The following is a 27,810-nucleotide window of genomic DNA, read 5'->3' as shown; positions in this document are numbered from 1 at the left end:
TTAAGTTTGGTGGTAATTCCGGTGTGACCATATTCTGCTGCACAAGAAATACCAGGAAAAGCTCAGAAGCCATTTCAGGATTACCGCCCCAACGCACCTGCGGTCCTATTGAGCCGTACGGACAAAACCAAACCGAATTTTGTTTTTCGAAATCAGCTGTGCGCGGCGGACGAGTTTTGTTGTTGCAGCGCCCGGGAAGCTGCGCTGCGAAAAACGCGAAAAAATACAACGCAAAAACCCATAAAAAATACAACAAAAAACGTTGCAAATGCCGCGCAATAAGTAACAGCAATTAAGGCAGTCAAAAGTCAAGCAACTGGCATTGCAGAGTGCAAACCCAATTGGGAGTCCGAAATTCGTATTGATTTTCTTGTTGGTGTGTGCGCGGGTCCGTGAAAAAAGCAACAAAAGCCAAAGCAACCACTTCCAGACTTCCCAGTCCCAATCAGCCACTTCCTATTCGTCCACCTAGCGGTAATCATTACCAATTGGAACCGCGATCTTTCCAGACTTCCAGCGGCAACAACAATGTGGACAAGTCAAGTGCAAGTGCTGTTGTTGTTGTTGTTGTTGTCTGTAGTGTAGCGTTATTAAACAAGATAAAGTGGAAGGGAGAGAGCGGGCGAGAGCGAGATAGAGGCAACAACAAAAGCGAAAGTTTTGTCCAATGTGAATTTGTGCATGTGTGTGTTTGTGCGAATAAATCTGCATAGGCAATAATAATCAATGCAAATCTTTGCCAATAAGAGAAAAGGGTGCTTCCTCTGCCGAAAAGCAACAAAGAATCGCTTATAAATTATAAATGCAGGGAGTGGCCGGCTAAGTTGGATTTTTTCGGCTACAACTCGAGGCACCGCAGGCAAAAGCGACAAAATGTGGATACCTTCGAACAATAAATACGGAGTCGGTGAGTAAATGAAAGGAAGTGTACCACCCACTTTTCCAGCCCGACCCAACCACCCACCGCCCCCCGCTGGGCGTCACGTGCGTGGCCTTTGTTTTTATTGTTGCCTTTTGCGGCGATTCACGCTTTTTTCCGCGAAACACCGGATAACCACCCCCGCACTTTTCGCTCGGGGAGGAAAAGCGATTTTTCTACTTATTTTTGTACACAAACTGTTTGTAGCATCATCATCCCCCAGCCCGGCCCTCCCCCTTCTCCCACCCATCGTCGTGTATCTCAAAAAGATTTTCCTGTTTGTTGTTGCTGCCCCGTGCTGCCGTGCTGCGATTTGATGTGTTTATACACACAGTTTTCCCCGCGCACAGTTTTCCCGCACTGTTTTTCTGTTTTCTGTCGCGTTGCCAATTCTCCCAGCCCAGGTGTTGCCAATTTAAATGCTTTCGTAATTACACACCTAAAAAAAATAAATGTTTTTGCAGGGAAAAGCACTTTTTACCCAGTTTACTGTTTTACTTTTGCTTTCCAAAAGGTTTACGAAAGTAAAATTACTTGTTGGGGTCTCAAACCCTTTTTTTCAAACCGATTTCTCCGAAAATATTGATTTTATAACTCAGAAATAATTTTATTTAAATTAAAATTTTATAAATACTTATACGAAAACTGTTTAATTTAATTTTTATTTTATAAAAAACTTAAGTTTGAAGTATATTGATTGATAGAACTGAGAAATAATTTTAATTTAATTAAAATTATATACTTAGTAATACGACAACTGTCCTTTTATTATTTTTCCATTAAAACTTAATGATAATTTAATTTAATTAAAGTTCATGAAAAATATGCATATAGGAAACTTATTTCTACCGTTAAAAATAATTTTAAATTGAAAGTTTTGTACTTGTATACCATTAATTGTATTATTTCTTTATAAAACCCTAATAGAAATTTGAAAAAGAAATTGCATATATAATAATTCATATAATTAAAACTCTTTGCTTAGGATATATGGCATTCGCATTGTAGATTATCTTCTTGGGAATTTTTTGAAATACCTTTCATAGGGATTATAATCATATTATCTACATATTTTTAAAGAAGAAATGGTTATATCTGCTTTTTAAAAAACACCTTAATACTCAGCATTTTTTACCTGTGCAATTGCTCTTTATAAAGTCTATATTTCAGCGCTTACCACTGAGTAACCGGCGTAGAAAATCACGTTGCGTGTTTTGATAACACACATGCGAACAATAGTACAATACTGCAAGTAGATCTTGAGCATTCTTTGTGCGGCTTGTGGTGCTGGATGGATGTTCACATTATCTCCGTGTTCGTCACCCTTCTCGCTTCAATGGCAACGCTTAACAAATTACTGAGGGGACAGGGCAGGGCGGTAGTCAACAACGTAAAGTAAAAAATAAAATAAAATAAAAGATTGAAGATACTCCAACGTATATGTATGCACTACGAACAGCATCTTCGGCGGCAGACTCTGTGCCAAGTTTTATTCATTGTGCCGCTTGAATGGTTTTCCGCCCAGATAAGCGCCAATTTCCATTGTTTATGGGATGCTCTGAAGGGGAAAAGGTTTCTTATCATATAAAGCTAAAAAATACGATTCAAAAATATAGTAAAATATACTAATATAATGTGATATGTTATGAGAAGGAGTGGAAGAATTTTAAACACAAACCAAAATATATGTATTTCTCAAAGATATCGTTGTCTAAAATTGTAATAGCAGTAAAAATAAAATAGTTTTTTAAATATTTGTACATGACCCCCTAGTTTAAGGGTATCTAAAATTCGATTATGCCACTCAAATATTCTTTATTATGGCTTCGCTGTTGTGCCCAAGTGCTCCAGTTCCCCATCGCTGGCGGAGACAGCCATTTGCTGCTGCTCGCTGACACTTGCTCCACATTTAACCCGGCAAAGATTGACATGAGAGCGGTCAGAGTTTACACAAATCAATCAGTCAGTTGTCGAGCAGTCCAGCCATCCGGGCTGAGCCAACATCATTAGCGGTCGAGACCGAGGCGCTGTCAAGCCAACGCCCTAACCTTGCACAATGCCCACCGCCGGTTCCTCCCCCTTGGGTCGCTTTTGGTCCCAGTTGCCAGTTCTTGGCCCACTCCACTCCACGCCACTGCACTCTCCTTTCATCTGGCTCTCGGCGCCACGTGCTGGGCGCAACTGCAACTGCTGGGCAATGACTTCATTACCATCGCACTCTTTGTCTGCGACGGTCTCCTTTTTCGCTTTAACCCCTATAAGTAATTATTGTGCCGTATATCAAGTATATACAGTCAAACGTCGATAACTTGAAACCACCACATGTCCCAGAAAAAAAAATTGATTAATACCCTGTTGAATTTATCTGACCATTTAGCTTAAAGCATTGATTGCTGGCAGAAGAAACGCGGGCAACCCTTGGGAAAAAATGTTTTCTGCCGAGGCCCTGCCGCCGCTCTTACAGCACACACAGGGTGGAATATTTTGTCTGTTGATGTATTATAATTAATATATAGTAAGACTAATTCGACATTAAATATGAATTTGCTGCCCGTGGGATAAAAAAGTTTTCTGCCGGAGCTCTGCCGCAGCTCAGCCAACACTCAATTAAAAAAATCTGTCCGTTTAACTTTCAACTTGCAGAATTCCCACTGTAGTTGCTACCCAAACTTCGTTGTGATGTAAGAATGAATTTCCTTTTAGGTTTCATAAATATGAATTGGCAACAGTTCAGTTTGCAGAGGTCCCACCGTAGTTATTGCCCTCAATTGCGCAGTGAGTCGAGTGCACAATGGTGACAATTTTGCGGAGCAACCCTCGTAAATCTGGGCTCGGCCAGCATGCGGGTCACTCCGTTCGGGAGTTGCAAACTTAGATTTAACATCTGAAAGTTTACGCAACTTTTTTCCAAAAAACCAAAGCCCAAATGAATCTGGAGGAGGGAAGAGCGGGAAAAAAAGGAAGGCCCGGCCTGCGGCACCGGAAGTTGCCGTTCCGACTTTCCGACTGCCTGGCTGTCTGTCTCTTCTGCCCTTTTCCAGTGAATTCCGCTCTGTGCCGCTGCGGCAATTTCAGTTTCAACTTTAATTTAATATTCATTTTATGCATTTGGCCAGCGGAGCCGCGAGCACAAATTTGTGCAGCGCTTCCTTCCTTCAGAACGCACAGGCGAACACATGAGTGCGCATAAAATTGATTCATTTCCATTGTTTAATATGCTGGGCGGCGGCACTTTTTTTCCCTCTTTTCCGATTCGAGTTGTGCGTATGAAACACCCGACCATTTGAGTTGTACTTCCATAATTCGTCTTTAACGATTTATTTATGAATTGCCATTTGTGGGGGGACACGCGGCGTATGATTAACAACCCAAGCGCACGCACACTCGAAATTTATCAGCGAGTCTCGCATTTGGGCGCATTATCGGTCACATTGCCGGATGGACGGGTGACTGATTTATGAAAATGTGGCGTTTGTCTAGGCGAAGGTACTGATACGTAACTCCCCCCCCCAAATAGGAAGTTAGCCTCGATAGGGGGAGAGGGACCCCAAAAGTGTTTAAATACTGCAAGAGCAAATACACCAATAGAGATAGTTAATCGGTTCTTCCGGCAGTGCACCACAAATTGAGGGAAAACAGTTGCTGTTTATTGATTGGTTTGGCCGAGAGGCTTTTAAGCGCATATTTCCGAAAATGAGCAAACAATCTGACAGCACCCTGTGGATTCTAGATACTCATTTACAAGCGAATGCAAAGTGCAAACAGCAACAAAAAACAAACAAGCACTCAATTGAGTGGCATATATGGAAATGCATTTAATTACAGCAATGCCAGCCGCGTCGAGAGATACAAAATGCATATAATAAGCAAATATTTCGCAGAGCCCCAACAACACGTAATCGCTGGCATATACGTATGCAAATCCACATTATACCCCTTTACATTTTATCCAACCGATGGCACTAACTCACAATTGCAATAAAATCCACTTGACAATGGCGGAGGATCGGCTTTGTTCAGCCCGGAGTTTGCTCTCTGAATGGAGCAAGTGTGCCAGCATCCAGACTTCAAGCAACTCTATTATTCACACAATGCCTGTGGTAATGACATCTGATTGACATGTGGGTCATGCTTCCTCCTACGGACAGGTTTCCACCGATTCCGCCGAGCAAAGTAGAGCATTTAAAAAGGTTGTAAGCCCTCCACAGCAAAACCTTTCTCTGAACTAGAACAAAGCGCTCTTAACCTTTTGAAAGAGGTATTAAAATGATAGTCAGTTTATATAAGGCACTTTAAGAAAATCATTAAAAGTACTTTGAAAGCATTTAAAGTTTTTATAGCTTTTTTAATATTTCTATTCGGTAAAAATGTCTTTTTTTTCATAATTTCATTGTTTATTTGGTAGTCTTTGTTTTAGTTTAACACCTTTAAATTTTGTCCTATCGCTTCGATGGTACTATCTTTATTATCAACCTAAATGGTATCGTATAGATATCAAGTGTAATTGAATGAATATAAAGTGGTTAATAGTGTGAAATTTGACAATATAGGGTTAAAATAACATTCACTTAATTTATTATGCATTTTTTGCTGGACAGAGAGATTTTTACACTGAAAAACATTTGTAGAAAAACAAGTGCGATAACTGAACTATATCCGTTCAACTGCGAGTTAGTTGTGAGATTGCTTTATATTTATATTATTTATGGTTTACCTGGAGTATAAAATACTGTCATTCGAAACCTGCCCCTACTAGTGTCATGGGATAATTAGTTTATTTTTCCTGTTCCGGAGAAGCAATAACCCTAACCGATTCCCAGTTAATTTTAGTGGTTTTAGGCCAACCCAAAAACCACTTGACCCACATTCTGGCGGTTTCCCTTTCCGCAGCCGGCGAGTTCGCAGTTCCACTTTGTCGGCGACCTCATATTGTTGGTTATAACACAATTAATTAATTAAATTCTTAAGCCTCCCCAGTGGCACTTAAGTGCAGGGGCGGCGGATGCGGCCGGGGATGCGCCAAGGGGGGGTCAAGTGTGAAGATGGGCTCCCCCCTTTGTGGGCAAGCTCATTTAATCCATTTGCAGTCGAGCTTCTGCGGCGGTTTGAGTCACACAGCAACTAGTGCAGCAGGCAGTGCTCCTTCATTTAATTTAAAATTATTTTCCGCCTAGCGACCCCCCTTTTCCTTTCGCTCCCCCTTTTCCATTTGCCAGCCATGCACTTGCCTTAACGACTTTTTTATTTAAATACGTTTGTTGACATTGCGGACTTGTTGGAGTGAGCATTGTGTTCTCTGTTCCGCTCCTTCTTTAATATCTGCCCCCAGCTTTTCCCCCTTTCGGCCTGGCCTTTGTGCCCCGGCAAACAAAAAGAGTGATGTAAGCCAAGCCTTTTGGGATATTGCATTCATCGTAAAAGCAATTATGGCCTCAGCCCTACGGCGATGATCCTGCCAATTTCCAGTGGCACTTCAAGTGAACTTTATGAAATTTAGTATTAAATTTCCCTAAGCCAGCTAAATGCTCATTAAAATTATTCAGGCACCGAGAGAAGGGGTAAATATCTACTCGGGATGCGAAATTTAATAACCCTTTTAGGAAGCGTTTCAGAATTTAAAGTGGGGGTAGAGAATGTATTTCGTAGTTCAATTTTTAGGAAGTGCTGTACATAAGAAGTATTTCTTCATCAAAATTTTGGTTTGGGAAAGTTATTTAAATTTTTAACAATATATTTTAAAGAGCTTATAACATAATGGGTTGGTTTCATAAGTTTTAAAGTTAAAATTAATTTGATCTTGAGAAAAGAAGTCCTGAAGTAGCTACACTTCTTTAATTTAATCTTTCATTCTTGGAATATCGGAAGCTTTTTTAGAGCCCCTTTTTTGTGAGTGTATTGTAGGGGTTTTTCCTGGTGGCTTTGAGTTTTAGCTGCTTGCCAGGCCGACGCCTGCCTAATGTGACTGACCTAAATAGTGCAAACGCTTGGCTGGCACTTTGCCTGCTGCGGAATCCGGGATGTGTGAGAACGTACACTCAGCAAAAAATTCCTGATGATTAATCATTTTCCTGCTTAAGGCATTGAAGATCGATTTCTTAATTCTTGACTCGTATTGAAATGCAATGTTTTAGTTAAGTTTGTTGACAAAACAAAAACTTTAGCATGTCATTAAGAAAGCGGTTGTAATCAATATAATAATATGGCTTTAAACAGTATTTCAGTTGACTTTTTAAGCTTTCTTTCCATAATTATTTCTTCCTTAAGTCCCTTTGTAACTTTAACCCACGGTTATATTTTCCGAGTGCGAAAGTGTGGGTGTGTGTGCTCATTTGCTGGAGTGTTTGCCTGCGCGCCAGTTGAAGTGCCAAGAACGGAAAGGAGCGATGCGAGGTCTTCAACTGGCATTTTAAATTATAAAATACTTGCTATTTAGCATCTCCAGAATTCATTTAAATCAGGCTGCCGCATTCGCGACGAGCAGCGCAAATTGAAGCCAGTTAGAGGCGGCTGGCAGTTTGAGTCGAATGGATGGATGGATGGATGGATGGATGGTATAGCTGAAATGAAAAAGAAGAGGCTCTGGCAAAGGCAACAGCAGCCATAAAGCACTCACAGCAGCAACGTCTACAGTAGCAACAGCAACAGCAACAGCAACAGCAACAGCTACAGCTACAGCAGCAACATCCACAGTAGCAACAACAGGAAGCAGTTTGCCCATTTTCATGGCACTGAAGCATTTCATTTTACATCTCCCCGCCTTCCCCAAAATCCCCCTGTCTGTCTGGGCGTGCGTTTTATTAGCTCCTTTCGTTGATATGCTCATGCCGTGCTCGCCCGTTTGTCTTTCAACAAGGGAGCCCACATTCACATCCACAATCACAATCACAATCACATTCACATCTACATCCACATCCACATCCAGTCAGCCCCACAGACACCACCTCCGCCAAGAGTAGTGGAAACACCACCATCAACATCAGCACCACCCTGGCAGAAGGCCGGGCTCCTCGTCTTGCGGCGCCTCCCAGACTAAAGAGTGTGCCTTGCATTTGTAATTGATACACGGCGAAAAATCGGACATGACCTGGACAGAATTTTGATCAAGCAGCATTAGATACGATGAGATGATGGGGGAAATGCCAGGCAAAATACATTGTATTTGCTTGTAGCTCTCAGAATATATTACAAATCAGTAGCTATAAATCAGGCATGGATGAAGCATACCTAAATATATTACCTTGGTTCATTGAAATCTAGAAGTGCAGTTTAGTTGGAATTTTTAAGTTATGGAATCTGGAAGTTCATTTTTGGGGTTCATTGAAAATACTGAAAACCCGAACATGAAAATGGGTTAAAATTTTGACCATCGTTTAAGACAACAATTTTAATGCAGATTGATAGGGAATTTTAATACAAGCTCATAGAGGTATCTCACGTATAAATCGGTTTACAATAACTGAAGTTATGGAATCTGGAAGTTCATTTTTGGGGTCTGATATTGATATTCATTGAAAATACTAAAAACCCGAACATGAAAATGGGTTAAAATTTTGACCCTCGTCAAAAACAACAATTTTAATGCAGATTGATGGGGAATTTTTATACAAACTCATAGAGGTATCCCACGTATAAATCGGTTTACAATAACTGAAGTTATGGAATCTGGAAGTTCATTTTTGGGGTCTGATATTGATATTCATTGAAAATACTAAAAACCCGAACATGAAAATGGGTTAAAATTTTGACCCTCGTCAAAAACAACAATTTTAATGCAGCTTAATAGGGAATTTTAATACAAACTCATAGAGGTATCCCACGTCTAAGTCGGGATCCAATATCTGAAGTTATGGAATCTGGAAGTTCATTTTTGGGGTCTGATATTAATATTCATTGAAAATACTGAAAGCCCGAACATGAAAATGGGTTAAAATTTTGACCCTCGTCAAAAACAACAATTTTAATGCAGATTGATAATACAAATTCATAGACGTATTCCACGTCTAAATTGGGATACAATATCTGAAGTTATGGAATCTAGAAATGACTTTTGGGGTCATTCAATGTATGGTAAAACCAAATATGAGTTAAGCTAGTATTTTGAGAATTTGATAATTAAAATGTTTTGTTTTTTGCCAATCCAAAAGATACGAATTTTCTATTATATAGGCTTTGACCAAAGACGAACGCCAATGTTGGCAGTGTAATCGTTGCCATGGCCACCATATCCAGCGTTGCGGATACATCCAGCAGCTTTCTCAGCCCGGCAAGGTGGCTCCAGCTCGAGTCTCGGAGCCGGAGTCAGCTGCCACTTGGATAGGTGGGGATCCATGGGGCATCATCCACGAGCCAAAGTGTTCGATTGCCGGCTCATTGTTCCGTGTTCTCGACAAAGAGGGACACCCCCATTTTCATACGTTCATATGTGCGTTCGCATGGCTCCATAAAAATACGTTCGAATGCATAAATTTTCCTTTCCTTTCATAGCATAGCCATTTGCCTATTTATAGTTGAAGTATTTATTGTTGCCGGGCCACTCGTGGCATGCTCAAGTGGCCACTCATGGGGGCACTTTAATTGCCACGCCGTCCATACTGTGCGGCGGCAATGTCATGGCCAAGAAGTGGCAACGCAACTGGTTGTAATCCAACCGCTTGTAAGACTCTGGCTTTTCCTGCTCCCATTTTCACTTACATTTTCCTTTTTTTTTCCTCCCCAACAGCCATCCACAACTGGCATGGCGATGTCCGGTTTGGTTTGCCACTGGACGTCGGCGACTCCGTGGACATTGTGGAGGAGTGCAAGCACTGGTATCGCGGCTCCTGTCCCCGAAAATCGAGGACAGTGGGTCTCTTCCCCAAAACCTACATACACATCAAGGACCTGTCCAAAATCGATCCCGTGGTCGCCGAATGCACACAGGTCCTGCGAGAATGGTCTGAGATCTGGAAGCGCCTCTATGTGGTAAGTGTATTTGGTATAAACTATATAAGAATAAATGTAAAAGATCCTAATTATTATTTTTAGGATCGCGAAACTTACAAGTTTCAAACCCTGCGCAAAGTTATGTTTTCCATATTGGAAAGTCGACGGGAGCTCTTGAGTGCCACCATGACTCAGGACCAAACACTGGAGCTTCAGATGGTTGTGGTTTCGAAGATAGATTGGGGCAATCGGTAAGTTGATATATAACAAATTATACAAAGCAACTCAATAGCATTATAATAATATACCCCTTTTTAAAGACCGGAATTACAATCCACTCAAAATAGAAACACTTCATTGATAAAATGCCAAGCAAACTTCGAGTGGTTCTCAAGGTTTTCCTTTGTTTACAAATATTCCCACTGAATGCGTTGTAATTCAAACCTCTTGTCAGAACAATGTGAAACCCAACCTTCGTGTTTAAAACTACCACAATCGTTTCCCGCCAAACTGATAAGTCCAGGGTTTAGCTGAAATTGTATATAGAATATTTATTACAACTTTGAACTTAGATAGCTTGGGTTCTCTTTTGCTTTATGTAAAATGTGTTCTTTTCTAGCAATAATCACAATAATTTTGTTATAAACAAAATTGCTTAAAATTACGATATATCTGTAGACTAAATGTTAGGACAAAAATAGCGAGAGCATTGTGTATACTCGTTTAAATATTCATAATCATATTCCTCGTCGTACTCGTATCATTCGATTACTACAATTTTTATATAGATCAACGTTTCGTGAGCGTGCGTGAGCGATAAGCAGACATATGTATAGCTGCATAGGTATTCTTCAATATTGGATCGATCGATCATAGATCATAGATCATCGATCATCCGAACTATCGAGCTAGCTGTTAAACTTAAGTTTATATTTAAAATGGCGCATCATTGTCAACGACCTAACTACGATACCAAGTAGCAAAATCGTCAGATGGGATATCCTCTCGTTCAATCTTCAACCTACAAATTGCACGGTCTGCCTGTGTCCCTCTTTTCATTATTTATTTTTTATTGTTTTTTTTTTTGTTTAATATTTTTTTCTGTTTATTGTATCTTCTACCGCAATGTCTCACTCTGTGGCTCACCTCGTGTCAATGACGAACTGCACCTGTCTTTCTCTCGCCTAGGACCGAATTCAAAGATTGTTTCCTTATAATTTTGCTAAATATATTTCGCATAGAATATTATTGAGTTGGATTCTCCGAAAGTGCAATTGTTGATTCGTTCTCTCGCAGTCTTAATGGTAGAAATGGAAATGCCTAACCTCATGACACACAACTCCTCTCTCTATCTCCTCTCGTCCCCCCTACAAATATTATTGAGAAATCATTGAAATCATTGTTGTTTGCTTGGAAGCCAATCCCGATGAACTGGCTCATGTCTCCGTCTCCTTGCCGCCGCCGAAGCTCTCCACGGGCGGGTAAATGGGATGGCTGATGGGGTTCATTTCCAGGGTCGAAGGGGCCGATGGGGTTCGGGAGGCGCCGAGGAGGCCGCAAAGCTGCTGCAGCATGTCGCTGTACGATCTTGTGCTGAGGTTCTGGCTAAGGAAGTGCAAGATCAGGAAGTCACCAATCTGTGGGGGATACAAGAAACCCATTTAAATACATTTTCCTAGGAATATCTATAGTGGGGCATACCTCCAAACGCCTGACCAATCCGGCGATCTCCTTGCGTTGTCCTGAGCGATAAGAGCGCTTGATGATGGTCTCCCGGGTGGTGGGCATCATGATAACCACCAGTGAGTACAGCACAGCCACGCCGGAGATGGTGGCCAAGATGATGAACCAGAACCTTTAAGGATAGCATATGTTAAAGATCTCCCTGAAGAAAGAGTCATGCCAAAGTACTCACCACAGGAAGATGTAGATCTTCTCGTTGAGAATGTTCAATGCCAGCACGCAGAGGGTGTCGTGCTTCTGGATCGATCCGCTGGGACCGAACTTGCGGAACGTGCACTTGGTTAGTCGGGGGAAGATCTCGATCATGGGGTCGAAGCGCTTCTCCTGATCCATGTTCGAGAACTTGAGCACATCCGTGCCGTAGGACATGAAAGCACCGCCCAGAAACTTATCCACCATAAAGATATTCACAATCACATTGACAAAGTTAAGCAGTTCGCAGATGAAGTAGGCAAAGGAGTAGCCATTGTGAGTGTTCAGACTGTTCACGAAGTACTTGAGGATCCTGTCCTGACGATCCCGCCGATAATCATCCGGCACACTGACCATTCCACGCAGTCCATCGGTGATCATGCGGATCTTGCCGTCCTCCATGTTCTTCCAAATCCAATGGGGCACGTAGAACATGAGGCCCTGGAATAATTCACAGATTAGTGTTGGCTCGGAAGTGGGAATTACGCTAAATTAAAACACAAGATTTAAGTGAACCATAAGAGATAGGCTCCAGACAGATTAAGTCTTCAATTAAGTTCACTTTATCTACAGACCTAATGGAACTTTTCCAAAAGCAAGATTTTTCATAATAATCATGTAAATTGAGAAATCGTATCTAAGATGTTTAGCTTGGGGGATAAACATAAAGTAGTGTGAATTAATTTTAGATATAATCTCTATAAATCATTTAAAAGTTTTTAATCTTAGTAGTAGTTCTTGTATTCTTCTCTTGCCACTATCACTCACCTGGAAAAATAGCACGAATGGCACCCATTGGTAGTAGCTGTGATAGCGCTTCTCTTGGCCATATTCGTTGCCCAAGCCCGGCGAGGCCACGTCCGTTCCGATCTGCCGATGCTGTTGGCCAGGTATCGTAAACGTGTAGGTGATCCAGCAGAAGGTGTTGATCACGTGCATCGGTATGGAGCCGTCGTTGATGCAACTTATGGGATCGCCTGCAATCGCAAAGATAAAGATAATTCTTTTAGATATATGCATTCGACCTCGCTGTAATTGGGACTGAGAGAAGTGCACGCGCATTCCAGAGGCCAGAAACCTCGCAAGCCGTTCGTCAACGTCAAGTGCCATTAGGGCAATCGCAATCTCCATGGGTGCCCAGATCCACGCCACGGTCCCCAATTTGTCGACGCCGCAGTGGGTGCGGTTACGACCATGCTACGGTTACATTTATTACGGTTGCAGACGTGCCTAGGTAGACCTGCAACAACATTCGGGCGGACAGACGGAGAGAGAGCCTTTTTCTTCTTTTTTTGGGTGCGCCCCAACTTGAACATTAACTCCGACTCCTCCGCCTCGCTCCCCTGCTTTTGGGCAAACAAAGTGGATACAAATGGAGCTGCAGACGCTGGTGGTGCGGGGCGGTGGTGGATGGGGAATTCCCAGAACCAACCGTCAATATTTGACTGTGGTTTTGTCAGTTGTTCACTTTTAGAGCACTTCTTTTAATGCACAAATATTTGGCTTGAAGCTGGGCGGTGCCTAGATCAGAGATTGAAGTCCCATAAAATTGGTATTAAAGTGAGGAACTTTAGGATAACAACTATTTTATGAATTGCTATTCACGAATATTAGTTTTTAAAGAACTCTGAATTGAAATTCATAACAAATCATTAGAACCAATTCTATATATGATACTAGGTTTTTGATTATTTTAAAGGTTAATGGTTCTGTCAGGGACACATTCTTATCAACCCCTTTCAGTTCATCAAGCTAAGATTTGGTTAAGCAATCTTTAAACAGCCTAATCATTGTTTCCAGTGTAACAATCTTCTCGTCGAAGCCCGCTTTAAAGTGCGTGGGAATGTAAAATCATATTTATTACAAGTATCATTATGCAAGACACTTCACTGAGCCCAGCTTGAACCAGATACATTGATTTTCACGCCAATTCCAGGCGAAGCACAGGCCACCAACCGTGGCGACCGAAGAATGAGTCATTCGAGCAATGGGATTAGCCTGAAATCTGATGAAAGTGTTGCGGCCAATTTGTGAAAGCTTTGCACGAGTTTGTTGTTTTTGTCCCTCCGTTTCGAAGAGTTCCATTTCAAATGGGTCGAATCGGGTTTCTTGGATTTTAGTGCTGCATTAGCAGCCATGCTGCAATTGCAAAGGCAAACTAGCTAACTGGGCTAAGCCTGGGTGCTAATCACTGGCATGGATGCACTAATTTTTCGGTGCACTCACGATGCGTGGGAGGTGCTAACTTACCGATCAGATTGTTTGCGGTGACGATGATGCAACAGGTGAACAGAATGGCGGTCGTGATCCTGTAGTGGCACCGGAAGACCATGTTGTCGATGACCGCCTTGTCCAGCAGATAGCGTATCTTGATGAAGCCGGACACAGCCGAGACCATGCCAAAGACCGCCATGTTGATGGTTGGTGTGCTGCTGCAACGAAGCTAACTGCAATGGGAAAAGGGAACGATAATGAAATGAGCATGAGTACACTGAGGAAAATTAAGAGAAAGCCAAAGTTATACAACAAAACTAAAGTGTATAGCATCTAAAGGCAATCTTATAACACATTATGACAATCCTTCCGCAATCTTAGCTTATAATCAGACCTATAACTTCAGATAAAAAACCGATTCCCAAAGGAATCACTTCTAGAAGCCTTCTTTGAACCCTTTTTAATTGGTTGATTGATTACCATCTGTATGGTGTTACTTTGAGGAGTTATAAGATATAAAAGGACTTGCTCTTTGGGACTCAGATGTGGGATGTTCTAAGTGCACTGCCATCGTTATTTTCGTTCTTTTCCATACTTGATTGTGGGCTGTGTTTGCCTTGTGCGTTATCTAGGACAGACATGACATATTCCAAATTATTTCACCATCCCGCTACATACGAACATGCCTCCTCTCCACGCCCCATTTGAGTGCCAGTACTAGTACTACCCATCCCATTTCCATTTGCCTGGTTCTGGGTCCGGGGCTCTCGGCGTTATCGTCGACAAGCCGCACTTACAATTAAGTAAGTGCTTGGGCAGTGCCGGAATTGTTTGTTGGGAACATCGCTGGCATAGCTCTCGCCGTCTCTCTGAAATGGTATGTTGTGCAATCTAATCTAATCTGCGCTAAGCCGGAGCCCAGGTTGAATGCCCCTTCCCGCGACGAACCTCCTACGGTCCCCCAAAAGTGCTACACACATAGGTAGGGCTAGCAAGTTCATCTCAAGAACTTGGTCTCTCAGAACCGGTACAGCTTTTTGTCAACCCACGCATAAATTTCACTTTGTCCCCCGTATAACCGAAAAAAGAGCCCGAATTTATCATGGGGTTTTGTTTTCTTTTTCCACTTTTTTTCTTTTTTTTTTCTTTATGTCGGTGCTTTTTGGATTTCGATTCGGATTTTTCGGCTGGCCATGGATCAGGTTCTGGTTTGCTTTCTTCTTGGCTCTTTTGTTTATATGCAAATTTTTTTGTTTCGGGCCATTGTGTGGTTTATGTGTGTGTTTTGGCTGTATTTCATTTCGGCACGACAGATCGTATAACTCCGAAACCGAGTCGGAGTCGAAATCCGTAACTCCGAGAGCGAGACGGGCGCACACCAGCATACGCACTAGCACATAGAGTCGTCTCTGTCGCACGCATGCGAGCGGCAATTAAAGTCGCAAAGTATCTGTATCTGCGCAACGGCAGCTACTCCTTTTAAATGCATCAGCTTCTGCACTGAACATTCAATCTTACCACGCACACAGGCGAACAGCACACCGAACACCACACACACAGATACGCGGAGAGCACTTCATTTCGACCCAACTTCAATTCTTGCCTTTTTTCAATACAATTTTTTTCTTTTTTCGAAAAAAGACCAAAAAGAAACTGGTTTTAAGGTATTTTCTTTTTGGGAGCGGGGCGGCCGCGATCGGATCCGATCGGTTGTTGCCACTGTTCTCTCTCATTTTGTGTCGTTTTCCTTGGTGGATTTTTTTCCGCTTTTTTTCCTTGAGGTGTTGCTACCAACATTGGCAACAGAGCAACCTGCCAGTTGGCCAGAACCGAACTGCGACGACCCCTTCGCACACTTAAGTGATTCTTTTGCTCCTGCTGGATGCGAAGTATGGTACTGTGTTTTTTTTTTATAGAGCTCAGAGCTCAGGGCTCTCCGCTCGCATTTAAATTTATTGCTGCCACTTTGACACTTCGGAAACTCGTTTCGTCGCTGCTTGTATTTATTATTTCTGGCTGGTTTTTGTGCTGCTTTCTTGTTATATGTTGTTTTCTTGTTATTTATAACTTTGTTGCAGAGACTGAAGATTTCTATTATACACAAGTACAAACACTGGCACAACCACTCGAGCAGCACCCAGACAAACCCAGCTGTGGAGCTGCAGTTGCACTCGTAACTGCATTCTGCGGTGGTGTGCGTGCAGCTTGGTGGTTGCTCAGTGGTGCTGAGTTGTGATTTCCAGAGACTGAGCCTCCAGACACTGGGAAAGTTCCCATCCATGCATACCCGTATCCGTATCTCGAAAATGTGCAGCTGCTCTCAGCGGCGTTCAAAAACCTACTAACACCAGATTGCCAGAGCCGAGCCGAACGAGCTGCAAACCACACCGAGTTCCCGAGCCTCGAGAGAGGGTCTCTCTGGGCGATCTGGGTGGTTTGCCCTCTCCTCTCCGGCGGAACCAGCGATCCCAGCTGGTTCCCGCTCACAGTTCGAAACCACACTCGAGCTGCATTCGCGCATTACCTTTTACCTGGGCTGATGTGAGACCCGGGGTGTGTTACCTGTGGAGGAAGAGTGGTAGCCACCCAGCCCAACCTCAGGTCGCTTAGGTAGTTCCACTCCGAATCTCTGATTTTCCCTGGATCTTGAAGCGCCTTGAGTGCGCGGCCTAAGCATCTGGATTGAAAATCTGTAAAACCATTGATTAGTTAGGTGACCCGCGTTGGGAGGGGGCATTTTTATTGTCTTCTACAACTCTATCAGCTAGATCTGGACTTAAGATTAAGGTGGCCTCAGTGGGAGTCATTCGGGCTGAACAATGAGTTTGAAACACAATGAGCCAGAACTGGAACATCACATAAAACAGTTGAGGAACAAAAGATGCATCCAAAAATAGGTAACAACGAGTGTTTCTTACAGGTTTCCCTGAGCTCAGCTGGGAATATACAAAACTATAGTTACAACCTATCAAAAATAATAAAATATTTGAAAAAAACGTTTGTTTTATTGAAAATTTCGTTAAAAAGCATTAAAAATGGAAACAACTATTTAGCCATTTGATTTTTTCATATTAAAGGATATTACATAAATATATAAGCTATCACTTAAACCTTAAACTCATAAATAAATTTCTTGCCCAATCCCTATTCCCACCCATCTGGCTCTGCCCATACTTTCTTTTAGTCACCTCAAAATTTATGGCTTTTTAGATGCAAACCCAAGTAAATGAAATTAATGAGGTGGTGCCCCAAGTACCTTGATTGTGCCCCTTTGAGCCGGGCCTCATTATAAAAACGTATTCCAATTAATTCCGCGCCTGTTCTGCCTGTCCTGCCTGCTTAATTTATCGCTGCTTCCATGTCCAGCGAATCCCCTGGCAGCACAGACGCCGCTCTGAAGTGTCCGCCAAGTGGGTCCGAGGAACTATTCGTGTATTCCAGGGTTAAATGTGTCGTCGCTGATCGCTGGCAGGCACACATACCATGGTATATGGGGTCCGAAATGAAGATCCATTTGCATGCTGAGAGCTAGACAAGCAACGCCAAACTTGTTGCCAGGCATTCCTCTCGGGTTCCAGGTCCCCGAGGTCCCCCAGATACCAACCGCCCCCCTAACAAAACCTGCATCTCCTTCGCCGGCGGAATGACTCAGCTCGCGCTGGCTTTGGCTGTTCCTCGGTCTTGGCCATAATGAAATGGCATTTCGAAATGGCTGCTGCTGCTGCTGTAGCAGCTATAGCTGCTGCTGTTTCCATGTCCTGAACCTCTGCGCTCCACTTGGCTTGACTGCGCGTTGCACTGTTTGTTTATTGTCGGTTCCTGATGTCTGTTACCTTTTTCCCGAAGCCCGGCTGGATGGTTGGTTGGTTGCCTGTGGCCTGTGGCCTCTCGCCAGAAATGTATCTGCGAGCTACACCTTTTATAAAGACATTAAATACGAAATATATGGCATGTGTGATTGTGATATGCCGTGTATCTGGGTTGCTGGCGAGGCGAGACCCATAGATACAATGCCATCGAACGCGCTGCTTTTGTTTGTGGTTGACAGCTCTGCTTATCGAAGTGTAAATAATTAAATTTTTCTGTATCGTCTGGGCCCTCCATCTTGTTGCGTCTTCTCGCCTCGTTCTCCTCGTTCTCTTCTGTTGTGTCATATCTTCATAGATTTCCAACACTTTAGGCGAGGCTTAATTAAAAAAGAATTTGTTCAGATAAGCAGGGCATCTCTGGACTTGGTTTTTTTTGGGGATACCAATGCGTTGCCTTTCACCTGTTGAGCTTTGGGTCAGGCACTTAATTAAAAACGACTTAAAGTGTTCATTACCAGCATGGCTACCGTTTGGTTGCGACGGGTCCCAGGCAGCCGCGCACGCGCTCCTCTCATATTTGTATCCATGAGATACATTTTCGAGTCGCAGTGCTTCATTTGGTCACGTCAACTCAGAGCCAGGCCAGAGCTCCCGGCGTAACAGAGGTGGCTCAAACCCCACACAGATTTATTTATTATATATTTCTGTGTGGCGAGAGAGACAGAGAGGGCGAGAGAGAGCTGAACATTCCCCAGAGACACTGGGAGAACACTTGGGTTTCTCTAGCAAAACCACTTCTCTACTGGTTCCGGTTCCAAAATGGAGATTCTCTTGCGCCCGCACTCTCTGAGAATTTCACCTGAGCCTGAGCCTGGGCCAGAGCGAAGCCGTTTAGGCCTCGTTAACAGCAAAACGGCTTCTTCGGCTTGTTCTGGAGGTGGTATTGTAAAAGATGCCTGGCTCTCTCTGCGTAAGCCAGGTAGAAGGCCCAGCGTAGCCGAGGTAGCAGCATCAACGACGTCGCGACGTCGGGCAACATATTGCTGATGACGTTGGACGTTGCTGGCCAACCTGGCTATGAACCTGGCCCCAAACTCTGGCCAACTCTGGCCCTCCTCTCCCCTCTCTCCACTCCTCCTGAACCTTTCTTCTTCTCGCATGCGCCACCGGAATGCCGTGAACCCATTAGCTGTGTAGTTTTTTGTGTACCTCATCCGACTTGGCTGGAACGGGCTGTAAGCAGCCGAAATTTATGCGTCATGCGGGCCATGCGATGTGTGTCCAAGATCCGTGGCCGCTGATCATCATCATCGCAGCATCATAATCATCATGTAAATTCCAATCGGTAGCCGGCGTACGAAGCAGCAGGCACGTACCGGCCATAGATAGTGTGAAGTTAATGATCGACCCAATCCATTTAGATGCGATCTTTGTCGATAGAAGTCGATTGATTTCTAGATTTCAGCTACTTTCCGAAAGTTGAGCGGAGTCGTGACAGGTTCTCTGCCTGCCTTGGCACTGATTCACTTTGATTTGCATGAGTGGTACGGGTTTCTCGGAATCGGGTTACTTGAGGGGCAACATTGGCAATGATATTTTATATGTTCATATGGAACTTCTTATAGAATATTAAAAGTTTTAGTAAACGACAATTTAATGTTTTATAAAATCAATCAAAATTAGTTTTATCCTCAACATTTCATCTCATTAGATCTTCAATACCACTCTCCAGACCTCTTGAAAATGCCCAAAATAAATCTCCATTCCCTTGGCGTTCTGTTCTATTTATGGGATACGTGGTGATTAATGATGATCGCCCATGATGACTGACCAAATTTGTATTTAATTCTCGGCGCTCCGCACGACTCCGTCAGGCGACAATTAATTACGAATGCGTCAATTTCCCTAAAGCTCTGATGGTTTTCCAGAACAACCAACTGGACTGCATGCGAAGGGTTCCCCTCGAGCACCCGCTCCCACGATCCATTAATTGAAATGTGTGTCTTTCGTATCGGAACGTGACAAAGTGGCCAAGTTGTTTTAGCTGGGTGTTTCCTTTCCCATAATATGCATCACTATCAATCAACCAGCAAATACTTTTCGATCTTTGCAGCAAACTCGGTCTGGACTTGGTGCCCAGAGAGGGACCTTTGGCGGTGGATCCACATGGCATTGGCATTGTCAAGCTCTACAACGTGCACGTGAGCAGTGCTGATAACGCCAAGGCCTCATCGGTATGAATAATAATAGAATGTCTACAGTATTATTATAAACATTTGGGTTTTGATATCTTATAGAGTCGGGGAACTTTGAGGCGTAAGACGCAGCGGAAGATCCTCACCCACCATCTATACTTTTGCATGCGGGACTTTGGCCACCGAATAGGTGGCGATGATGCAGAGGTCTACTTCTTCCTCTACGACGGAAGTCACATGCGACCGCTCTCGGAAAGGTTTCTGGTCAAGATCTCCAAAGATGGTTTCTCCAATTACATCGAAAGGTTGCACAGCAACTGCACGGTGTTTACGGATCTGGGTAAGTGATATCTTTATATAACAACACTTACAATAGATAATATTGATGATAGATAGATGAATCACCATAAAATATTTCCTAAAAATTGTATTATATCTAAAGGAGCCGGGGATCTCAACGAGGATCTCCACCTGGTGGCCGTGGTGATGCGCGTGGGCAAGATCATTCAGTCGGATTCCATCAAGAAGATCGAGAAAAGTGGAACCCTAGGCCATGGACCCACCTTCCGTCGTCCGTTTGGTGTGGGTGTTCTTTCCCTGGGCGACATTGCCCATTTCGATAATAGTCTGGAGCAATCCTCCGATGAGCGGGAGTACAACTTCAAGCTGTACCAGAGCGAGGAGAAGGACTTCCATCTGCTGCCCGAGCTGATTATCAAGAAGTCGAGTGGAAAGTACTCGCCCATCCAGACGAGTCAGGGAACCCAGGGTATTGTTGTGTCCCTGAAACTCCTGCATGGTGGATTGGGTCAGGCAAAACAGGAGCAGCCCTTGCTCTTCCAGGGCTCCACCATTACCAGAAAGATGGGTTTCCCGGATGTCATTATGCCCGGAGATGTACGCAATGATCTCTTCCTGACTCTGGAGCGCGGAGAGTTCGAGCGCGGTGGAAAGAATACGGGGAAGAATATCCTCGTCACGGTTGTGGTGCTCGATGTTACGGGCAATGTCTTGACCGATTGCCTCTGGGGCGCCTCCGGTATGGACTCCCAGCCGCAGTACCGATCCATGATCCTGTACCATCAGAATGCTCCCAGTTGGAACGAAATGCTGCGGCTCAGTGTGCCCATCGACAAGTTTGCCACGGCCCATGTGAGATTTGAGTTCAGGCACTGTTCCACGAGGGATAAGACAGAACCCAAGCTGTTCGCCTTCAGCTTTGCCAGGCTCATGGACACTGGAGGAGCCACACTGGGCGATGGTCAGCACGAGTTGTTTGTATACAAGTGCGAGGATCCTGCCAAGCTCCAGGCTTCCAATTACCTTAGGTTGCAGTGCAGACCGCGGGATGCACAGGCTAAGATGGATTGTGGTGGTTGCTTCAGTCGCAGCTCCAAGGAGCTGTTCGTCCTGCGATCCCTGCTGTGCTCCACAAAACTCACCCAGAATGCAGACCTCCTCTCGCTGCTGCAGTGGCGCACATATCCCGAAACCATCCAGGATTCGCTGACGGGAGTCCTGCGACTGAACGACGAAGAGCTGGTCAAGTTCCTGCAGGATGTGCTGGACGCTCTGTTTGCCATGTTCTCCAATGAGGAGGGCAACAGCACCCAGCACTCGGGCCTGGTCTTCCACGTCCTCGTGAGCATCTTTAGTCTGTTGCAGAGCAACAAGTTCCAACACTTTCGACCGGTCATGAACGAGTATATCGAGAATCATTTTGCGGCTGCTTTGGTCTACAAAGGACTCATCACCTCGGTGGAGCACATGGCCGTGTTCATGACCAAGGCGGAGCACCCCGATCCCTTTCAGAAATGTTTCGGTTCCCTGGAGTACATTTTCAAGTTGTTAATTCAGTCGAGGAAACTGTTTGCCAGGGCCACAGGTGGCCAGTATGAGGATTCATTCCGGCGGGACCTGCACTCCCTTTTTACGGCCCTCAATGGAATGCTGGCTGTGCCCTCGTACGATGTCATTATACCCACCCAAGAGGCGCTGCTCAATTCCACCGGAGTGGTGCTGGAGCAACTGAAGGACACGCTACCGGCTCCTGAATTGGGCATGCTGGCGAGGAATATGCTGGACGCCATTCCCAGGGGAGCGCCCATTCGACTAATTCAGGCGAAATTACATGCTGTCAAGGATTTGGTCTCGGGGGAACTATTCCATGAGGATGGTATGAGTCATTTCCTAAATGTTGTAACCCATTTAGCTTATACCTTCATCTCATTTTAGATTCCCGCACTGTGGTTCTATCTGTGGCCTGCAAGCACCTGCGCATGCATCTGGGTCGCCGCGACGAACTGCGTCTGTGTGCGGAGATTCTTTCAGAGATTCTTAGCCAACTCCATGACTTGCAGAAGGAGCAGCGCGACAAGGTGACCAACACACTGCAGCACGACCTGGACTCGCTGTGCAAGAACATTCTGGGCATCCTCATCCGAACTATAAGCATTATAATGGAGGGATCCAATGCAGTGCTGCCGCAGTTGGTCTCCTGTCTTCTGGGTTTATTGCAGCTGCTCGACGAGACCCATTACAAGCGCTACTGGGACGAGCTGAGTCCCAACAAAGACCCGCGCGATTTGAAGGAGTTCCTCAGCAAATCCCTGCTGGTGTACGGGGAGCTGTTGACCCAGGACTGGCATGTGTTCCCCAACGATTGGCTGGTAATGAAGCTGGCCGCGAACGATGTGCTGCGCATGTCGCTGGAGGAGTTCGCCAAGCCGCTGGTCTACAGATTCCTGGGACCGCAGGCCTTCGATTCGCAGCTGTGGTGGAACTACTTTAGTCTGGCTGTGGCCTTCCTGACCCAGCCCTCCCTGCAGCTGGAGCAATATAGGGAGCCCAAACGACTGAAGATACTGCATTCGAATGGCGACATGCGGGTGCTCATGGGCTTCCAGATACTCAGCATGTGGTCGCAGCTGGGCGAGCAAAAGCTGCACTTTATTCCCTCGATGGTGGGTCCATTCCTGGAGGTCACCCTGGTGCCAGAGCCCGCTCTGCGGAAGGCCACTCTCACGGTCTTTTACGACATGATGCAGTGCGAGCAGGTTGGTTATCGTTATGCCTACCTATAACTATGGGCTATTAATGTAAAAATGTTCTTGAGCAGGCTGCCCGCGGTTCGTTCCGCCTGGTGGAGAGCGAACTGATTGACAAGCTGGATCTGCTCATCAGCGAGAACAAGGGTGACGACGAGTACAGGGAGCTCTTCAGCACCATGTAAGTTTCCTTGCTTTATTGCAAATTAAAACAACAAAATTGTACATAAATGTTTGTAAATGTCTGTAAATATATGACTCACTTCACACTCATTGCAATCGCCATCCATAAAAAGGGAACATCTCAGCTTGGTGTAAGTTTAACTCAGTGCAATTTTTCCTTTTGCCTTAAGTGTAGTTTCTCCGCTAGACTCTATTAGTTTCTTTTTGTTGTTGAATTTTCTTATCCCTTTTCGACTGTTTAAGACCTTGAGTAAATGTATTTTTTCTGTGCCATCAGTTTGCTGGAGAAAGTTCAAGTGGAGAATCCCAATTGGAAGGAGGCTGGCATTGCCTTCATAGCCTCGGTCACCCGGCTTTTAGAGCGTCTCTTGGACTATCGAAGCGTCATGCAGGGCGAGGAAAATAGGGATAAACGGATGACCTGCACCGTAAACCTACTGAATTTCTACAAAAATGAAATCAATCGGAAGGAGATGTACTTGAGGTATGTAAATTCTATATTCCAAAACATTTTCTTCTTTCTAATGTTATTTTGTACCCCTTAGATACATCTACAAGTTGCACAATCTGCATCTGCAGGCGGAGAACTATACAGAGGCTGGGTTCACTCTAAAACTATATGCCTCCATGCTGAGCTGGGACCGGGAGACCCAGAGCTTTGCTCCCTTCGACAACAGTGGTCAACCAGAATGGCAGCGTAAAGAGAGACTTTATCATGAGGTTACACACAATCCCCAGTCTCTTAAAGAATGTGTATAAAGTTTTATATCTTGCAGATCCTGAAATACTTTGACAAGGGAAAGTGCTGGGAGAAAGGCATTCCGTTGTGCAAGGAACTAGCTCAACTCTACGAAACACGTCGCTTTGACTACAACAAATTAAGTGAAATACTCATTCAGGAGGCCAAGTTCTTCCAGAATATCTTAACTCAATTGCGACCAGAGCCGGAATACTTCCGTGTGGGATTCTATGGCATGGGATTGCCACTTTTTGTGCGGGTAGATTATTTACTTTATAAATCTTTCCTGCATATCTTACTCATACCTATCCTCTTCTATCTAAAGAACAAGCAATTTGTCTATCGTGGACTGGAGTATGAGCGAATTGGAGCCTTCACTCAGCGTCTGCAAACGGAGTTTCCCAGTGCCCAGATCCTGGGCAACAACAGTCCGCCGGACAATGCCATTCTAAATGCTCCGGATCAGTACATACAGATCAGCAATGTGAGACCCGTTGGCGATGCACAGGCCTTGAAGACCGCAATGGTTCCGGTGCCGGAGAAGATCGCCCGTTTCTATGAGGTCAATGACGTGACCAAGTTTATCTACGATCGTCCCATGTACAAGGGAACGGTTGACAAGGACAACGAATTTAAATCTTTGTGGATAGAGCGCACCATCCTCGAGATTGCTAGTCCTCTGCCGGGAATTCTACGCTGGTACGAGGTGAAACACAAGACAATGCAGGAGCTAACGCCGGTGGAGTTCGCCTGCGAGACTATCAGCAATGCTGGCAAGGAACTGTCCGAGCTGATTGTGCAATACAAACGTGATCCAAAGAGGAACATCAATCCCTTCTCGATGCGTCTGCAGGGCACAATCGATGCCAATGTCATGGGCGGCATAAGCAAGTATCAGGAGGCCTTCTTCTCCGAGCAGTTCCTCAAATCGCCTCAGGGTGCCGGCCAGCAGGCGAATGTGCAAAGGCTGAAGGTGCTGATCCTAGAGCAGATTCAGATCCTGGAGCAGGCCCTAGAGCTGCATGGTCAGTTGGCCCCCAGTGGTGTTCAGCCCCTGCACAATCGCCTTCTGGAACGCTTCTCCCAGCTGAAGCAGAGTTTATCCGGCATGGGCAGGCTGAAACGGCAGCATTCGGAGAGCATTGTAAACACTCCGCTGCCACCGCTGCCCACGGAGCAGCGAATGGCTCAGACAACAGCTACCACCAGCCTGAATGCCAACTCCCACTCAAACTACGTATATGATCTGGACGAGATCTACACGAGACCGGGAGACACTCTACGGCCGGTCGATCCTCTCAGCTCCTATCAAACGTTGAGCAAAGAGAGCCTCAGTATTCCTCTGGAGGAGGGAGCAGCTCCACCAGTACCGAATCGCCCACGCTCGCAGAACTTTATGGGCAATGGTTCCATTGATAGCCCAGAAGTTCCACCCAAGAGACAGCCTACAGTGAATTCCCCCAACGCACCGCCGTTGCCCCCAAGGGGCATTACGCCCGATAAGAGAGCCTCAAATCCCATGATATTCAATGACTTTGGCACCGCCGATTCGGTGGGCCGTCGTCACTCACAGCAGCAGCAACAGCACGGCCAGAAGTACTCTGTGGTGGACATTAGCTACGACGATCCGGAGGCCGATCAGCAGCCGCACTCGCTGCCACCGAACTTTCAGGACGGAAGCGGAGGACACCTGAGCATCTGCTTTGCGCCCAATGACTTCCGGGACTCGGGCATCTCGACGACCAGCTCCAGGGAACTGAACCACATGAATCTCAACAACCTGAGCGAGGACTCCTCATCGATTTCGGCCATCACAGTGCAGCACCGGGACCACTGTCGCATCAGCAGTAATGGTAGCTTGGACTACAATGCCACCGCTTCGATGAACATCACACAACGGGAGAGTTCGACCAGTTCGTTCGATGTGGAGGATTTCCCAGTGCCACCGCCGCCCATTCCGCCCAAGTCGTTGGCCGTGTCGAGCAACGGGGTCAGCATTGCGGACGATGAGGCCCACTCACCGCATCCCAGCACACAAGCGCACACCACACAATTCAATCACAGTCAGAATCAGAATCATTCCACAAACAGTCACCATAATCAGCAGCAGCAGAATGGAGATGGCGATGGTTATAGCTTGCTGCAGCACCAGGTCAACGGCCTGGGGCTAGCTACTCTTCCACCGCCGCCGCCTGCTGTTGCTGTTGAGGCACCACAACCACTACCGGCATCAGCAATCGCCTCATCCTCATCTAGTCATCAGCACGATGGCGGCACTTTTTGAGTTACAATATGTCGCTGCCATCATCCACCCGATCAGCCCCATCAGCCACACAAGCCATCCTCATCCACATCGACGTCGGACAGCACGGCCACGGATACGGCTTCGGAATCCACGGAGTCCAGTTCGTCCACCCACTCCATGACGCCGCCACCACCGCCTCCTCCACCGCCTGTCAGTCAGTTCCATCATCATCAGATGCCGACCACACCTCACTATTGTCAGGACTGTCTGTCCTCGCCTTCGCCACCGCCCACAATCATCACAGAGCAGGCCCAAGTGCATGCCATGCCGGGATTGACCACCCCACAGCCGCACATCGAGCACTGCTCCTGTGGACTGAGTTTCTCGGTGGTGCACGATCAGCAGGAGCAGCTTGCTCCCAGGCTGCTCTCCTCGAGGTTCTCCACCCTGGAGCGGCAGTCCGATGGCTTTCAGGTGGAACGGGTTTCCGGCTGCCAGCATCATCACCACCAGCTAAGCCCCATCTACCATGTCCCCCAAGGCAGCCAGGATGCACATGCTCAGACGGATTTCTCCTACGCGCAGCGCTGAAAGATATATCTATATAGTCCAAGTGAGGGCGCCGTTGCGACCCACAGAGAGTGAGATTGAATTTCGCTTAGTTATTTAACCTTATTGTTTACCTATGTTATTAGAAATGCTCCATAGAACCCCCACTCTCTTTTACTCTAATTATTTTTGGTGCCAAATTTTTGCTGCAAGTCCAAAGCGCAATATAAACAAATGTTGTAATGATAGGTTGCTATACAATTTTATAAGTTTTAAATATTAATTTTATATTTTATATTTACATTTATATTTATACGGGGAATTGTCGCTAAAGTTACTAAGAAGAATATTTATTTAAGAGAATAAAGATGAATACATTTTTATAAAGAACGAGAATATCAAATACTAAAACCAAAATACAGAACTCTAATCAAAAACGAACTACGCAAATTATATACACTGAAAACCAAGCAGGACACCGACAAAATGTGCAATGCAGTTTTTACTTTAACAAAACGAACATAGCCCTATACACAAAAATTGACATATATACACATGAGTACGACATATATATATGCGAAAAGCAATTAGGAATTTTAAAGTGCTACTAGCTTCATAACGAATCAAATAAGTTTTCCATTTTTGTAAATTTTTTAAAATAAACATATTTATATAGAGTCTTCATACATGTATGTATCTGAATACACTTTGAAACGCGCATCAATCAAAAGCGTTAAACTCGTATTTAAAAACTGAAAACTAATCATAAAATACAACTAGTCAACAAGTCGAATAAACATTGATAATTACGAAAGGAAATTATGAAACATATTGTCTATAAAAATGCATGGCGAGAATATAAGAATTTACTAAAGAATTTAATAAAGTATAAAAACATAAAATTATGTTTAATGATATTTCAAATTTGGGGGTTTGACTGACCAGAGCTGCCAGCCTGTTTTTCGCAGGGATGGAGCATTCGTAAGCAAACGCCACCTGACGGCAAGGCAGTACTAAACGCCACCTGGCGGGAACAACTCCAAGGGGATTCCC

General features: G+C 44.8%; 3 protein-coding genes and 1 long non-coding RNA gene across 5 annotated transcripts; 2 read left to right on the top strand and 2 right to left on the bottom strand.

Moving 5' to 3' along the window:
* The first annotated feature begins 124 nt into the window (after positions 1–124).
* On the top strand, positions 125–27,443 carry LOC108024550 (dedicator of cytokinesis protein 3). Of its 2 annotated transcripts, XM_017094529.3 has the most exons (13): positions 125–907; positions 9,639–9,880; positions 9,944–10,092; positions 19,913–20,033; positions 20,097–20,334; positions 20,437–22,170; positions 22,230–23,050; positions 23,113–23,222; positions 23,338–23,355; positions 23,502–23,708; positions 23,770–23,944; positions 24,001–24,222; positions 24,289–27,443. In XM_017094529.3, exons 1-13 carry the CDS (start codon positions 874–876, stop codon positions 26,245–26,247), a joined length of 6,030 nt encoding a protein of 2,009 aa, XP_016950018.1. In that variant the 5' UTR covers positions 125–873; the 3' UTR covers positions 26,248–27,443. The 2 variants fall into 2 exon arrangements, with proteins under 2 accessions (XP_016950018.1, XP_016950019.1); XM_017094530.3 differs by lacking the exon at positions 23,338–23,355 and having other exon boundaries at positions 126–907.
* On the bottom strand, positions 10,367–16,373 carry LOC108024551 (innexin inx3). The gene is made up of 6 exons (XM_017094531.3): positions 16,278–16,373; positions 14,027–14,223; positions 12,545–12,753; positions 11,757–12,217; positions 11,543–11,696; positions 10,367–11,478 (listed from the first exon to the last, which is right to left on the bottom strand). Exons 2-6 carry the CDS (start codon positions 14,187–14,189, stop codon positions 11,278–11,280), a joined length of 1,188 nt encoding a protein of 395 aa, XP_016950020.1. The 5' UTR covers positions 14,190–14,223; positions 16,278–16,373; the 3' UTR covers positions 10,367–11,277.
* Positions 16,976–19,634, bottom strand: LOC127011614 (uncharacterized). Its single transcript, XR_007764750.1, has 2 exons — positions 18,315–19,634; positions 16,976–18,260 (listed from the first exon to the last, which is right to left on the bottom strand). It is a non-coding gene; the product is annotated as an uncharacterized LOC127011614 (long non-coding RNA).
* Positions 26,386–27,662, top strand: LOC127011612 (uncharacterized). Its single transcript, XM_050889420.1, has one exon. It carries the CDS (start codon positions 26,386–26,388, stop codon positions 26,797–26,799), a length of 414 nt encoding a protein of 137 aa, XP_050745377.1. The 3' UTR covers positions 26,800–27,662.
* The last annotated feature ends 148 nt before the right edge of the window (positions 27,663–27,810 follow it).

The sequence above is a fragment of the Drosophila biarmipes genome, chromosome 3R (genome assembly GCF_025231255.1).
Source record: "Drosophila biarmipes strain raj3 chromosome 3R, RU_DBia_V1.1, whole genome shotgun sequence".
In the NCBI taxonomy this organism is placed as follows: Eukaryota; Metazoa; Arthropoda; class Insecta; order Diptera; family Drosophilidae; genus Drosophila; species Drosophila biarmipes.
This window is presented reverse-complemented; position numbering and strand designations above follow the sequence as displayed.

Bases quoted from the DNA above. Each gene is read 5' to 3' on its own strand.
- LOC108024550 (XM_017094529.3), top strand. From the start codon at position 874: ATGTGGATACCTTCGAACAATAAATACGGAGTCG. The intron at 20,335-20,436 runs GTAAGTGATATC...TTATATCTAAAG, and splicing joins CACGGTGTTTACGGATCTGG to GAGCCGGGGATCTCAACGAG. The intron at 23,945-24,000 runs GTTACACACAAT...TATATCTTGCAG, and splicing joins AAGAGAGACTTTATCATGAG to ATCCTGAAATACTTTGACAA.
- LOC108024551 (XM_017094531.3), bottom strand. From the start codon at position 14,189: ATGGCGGTCTTTGGCATGGTCTCGGCTGTGTCCGGCTTCATCAAGATA. The intron at 12,754-14,026 runs GTAAGTTAGCAC...TTGCGATTGCAG, and splicing joins CACCGCAAACAATCTGATCG to GCGATCCCATAAGTTGCATC. The intron at 12,218-12,544 runs GTGAGTGATAGT...GAATTATTCCAG, and splicing joins CATTCGTGCTATTTTTCCAG to GGCCTCATGTTCTACGTGCC.
- LOC127011612 (XM_050889420.1), top strand. From the start codon at position 26,386: ATGACGCCGCCACCACCGCCTCCTCCACCGCCTGTCAGTCAGTTCCAT.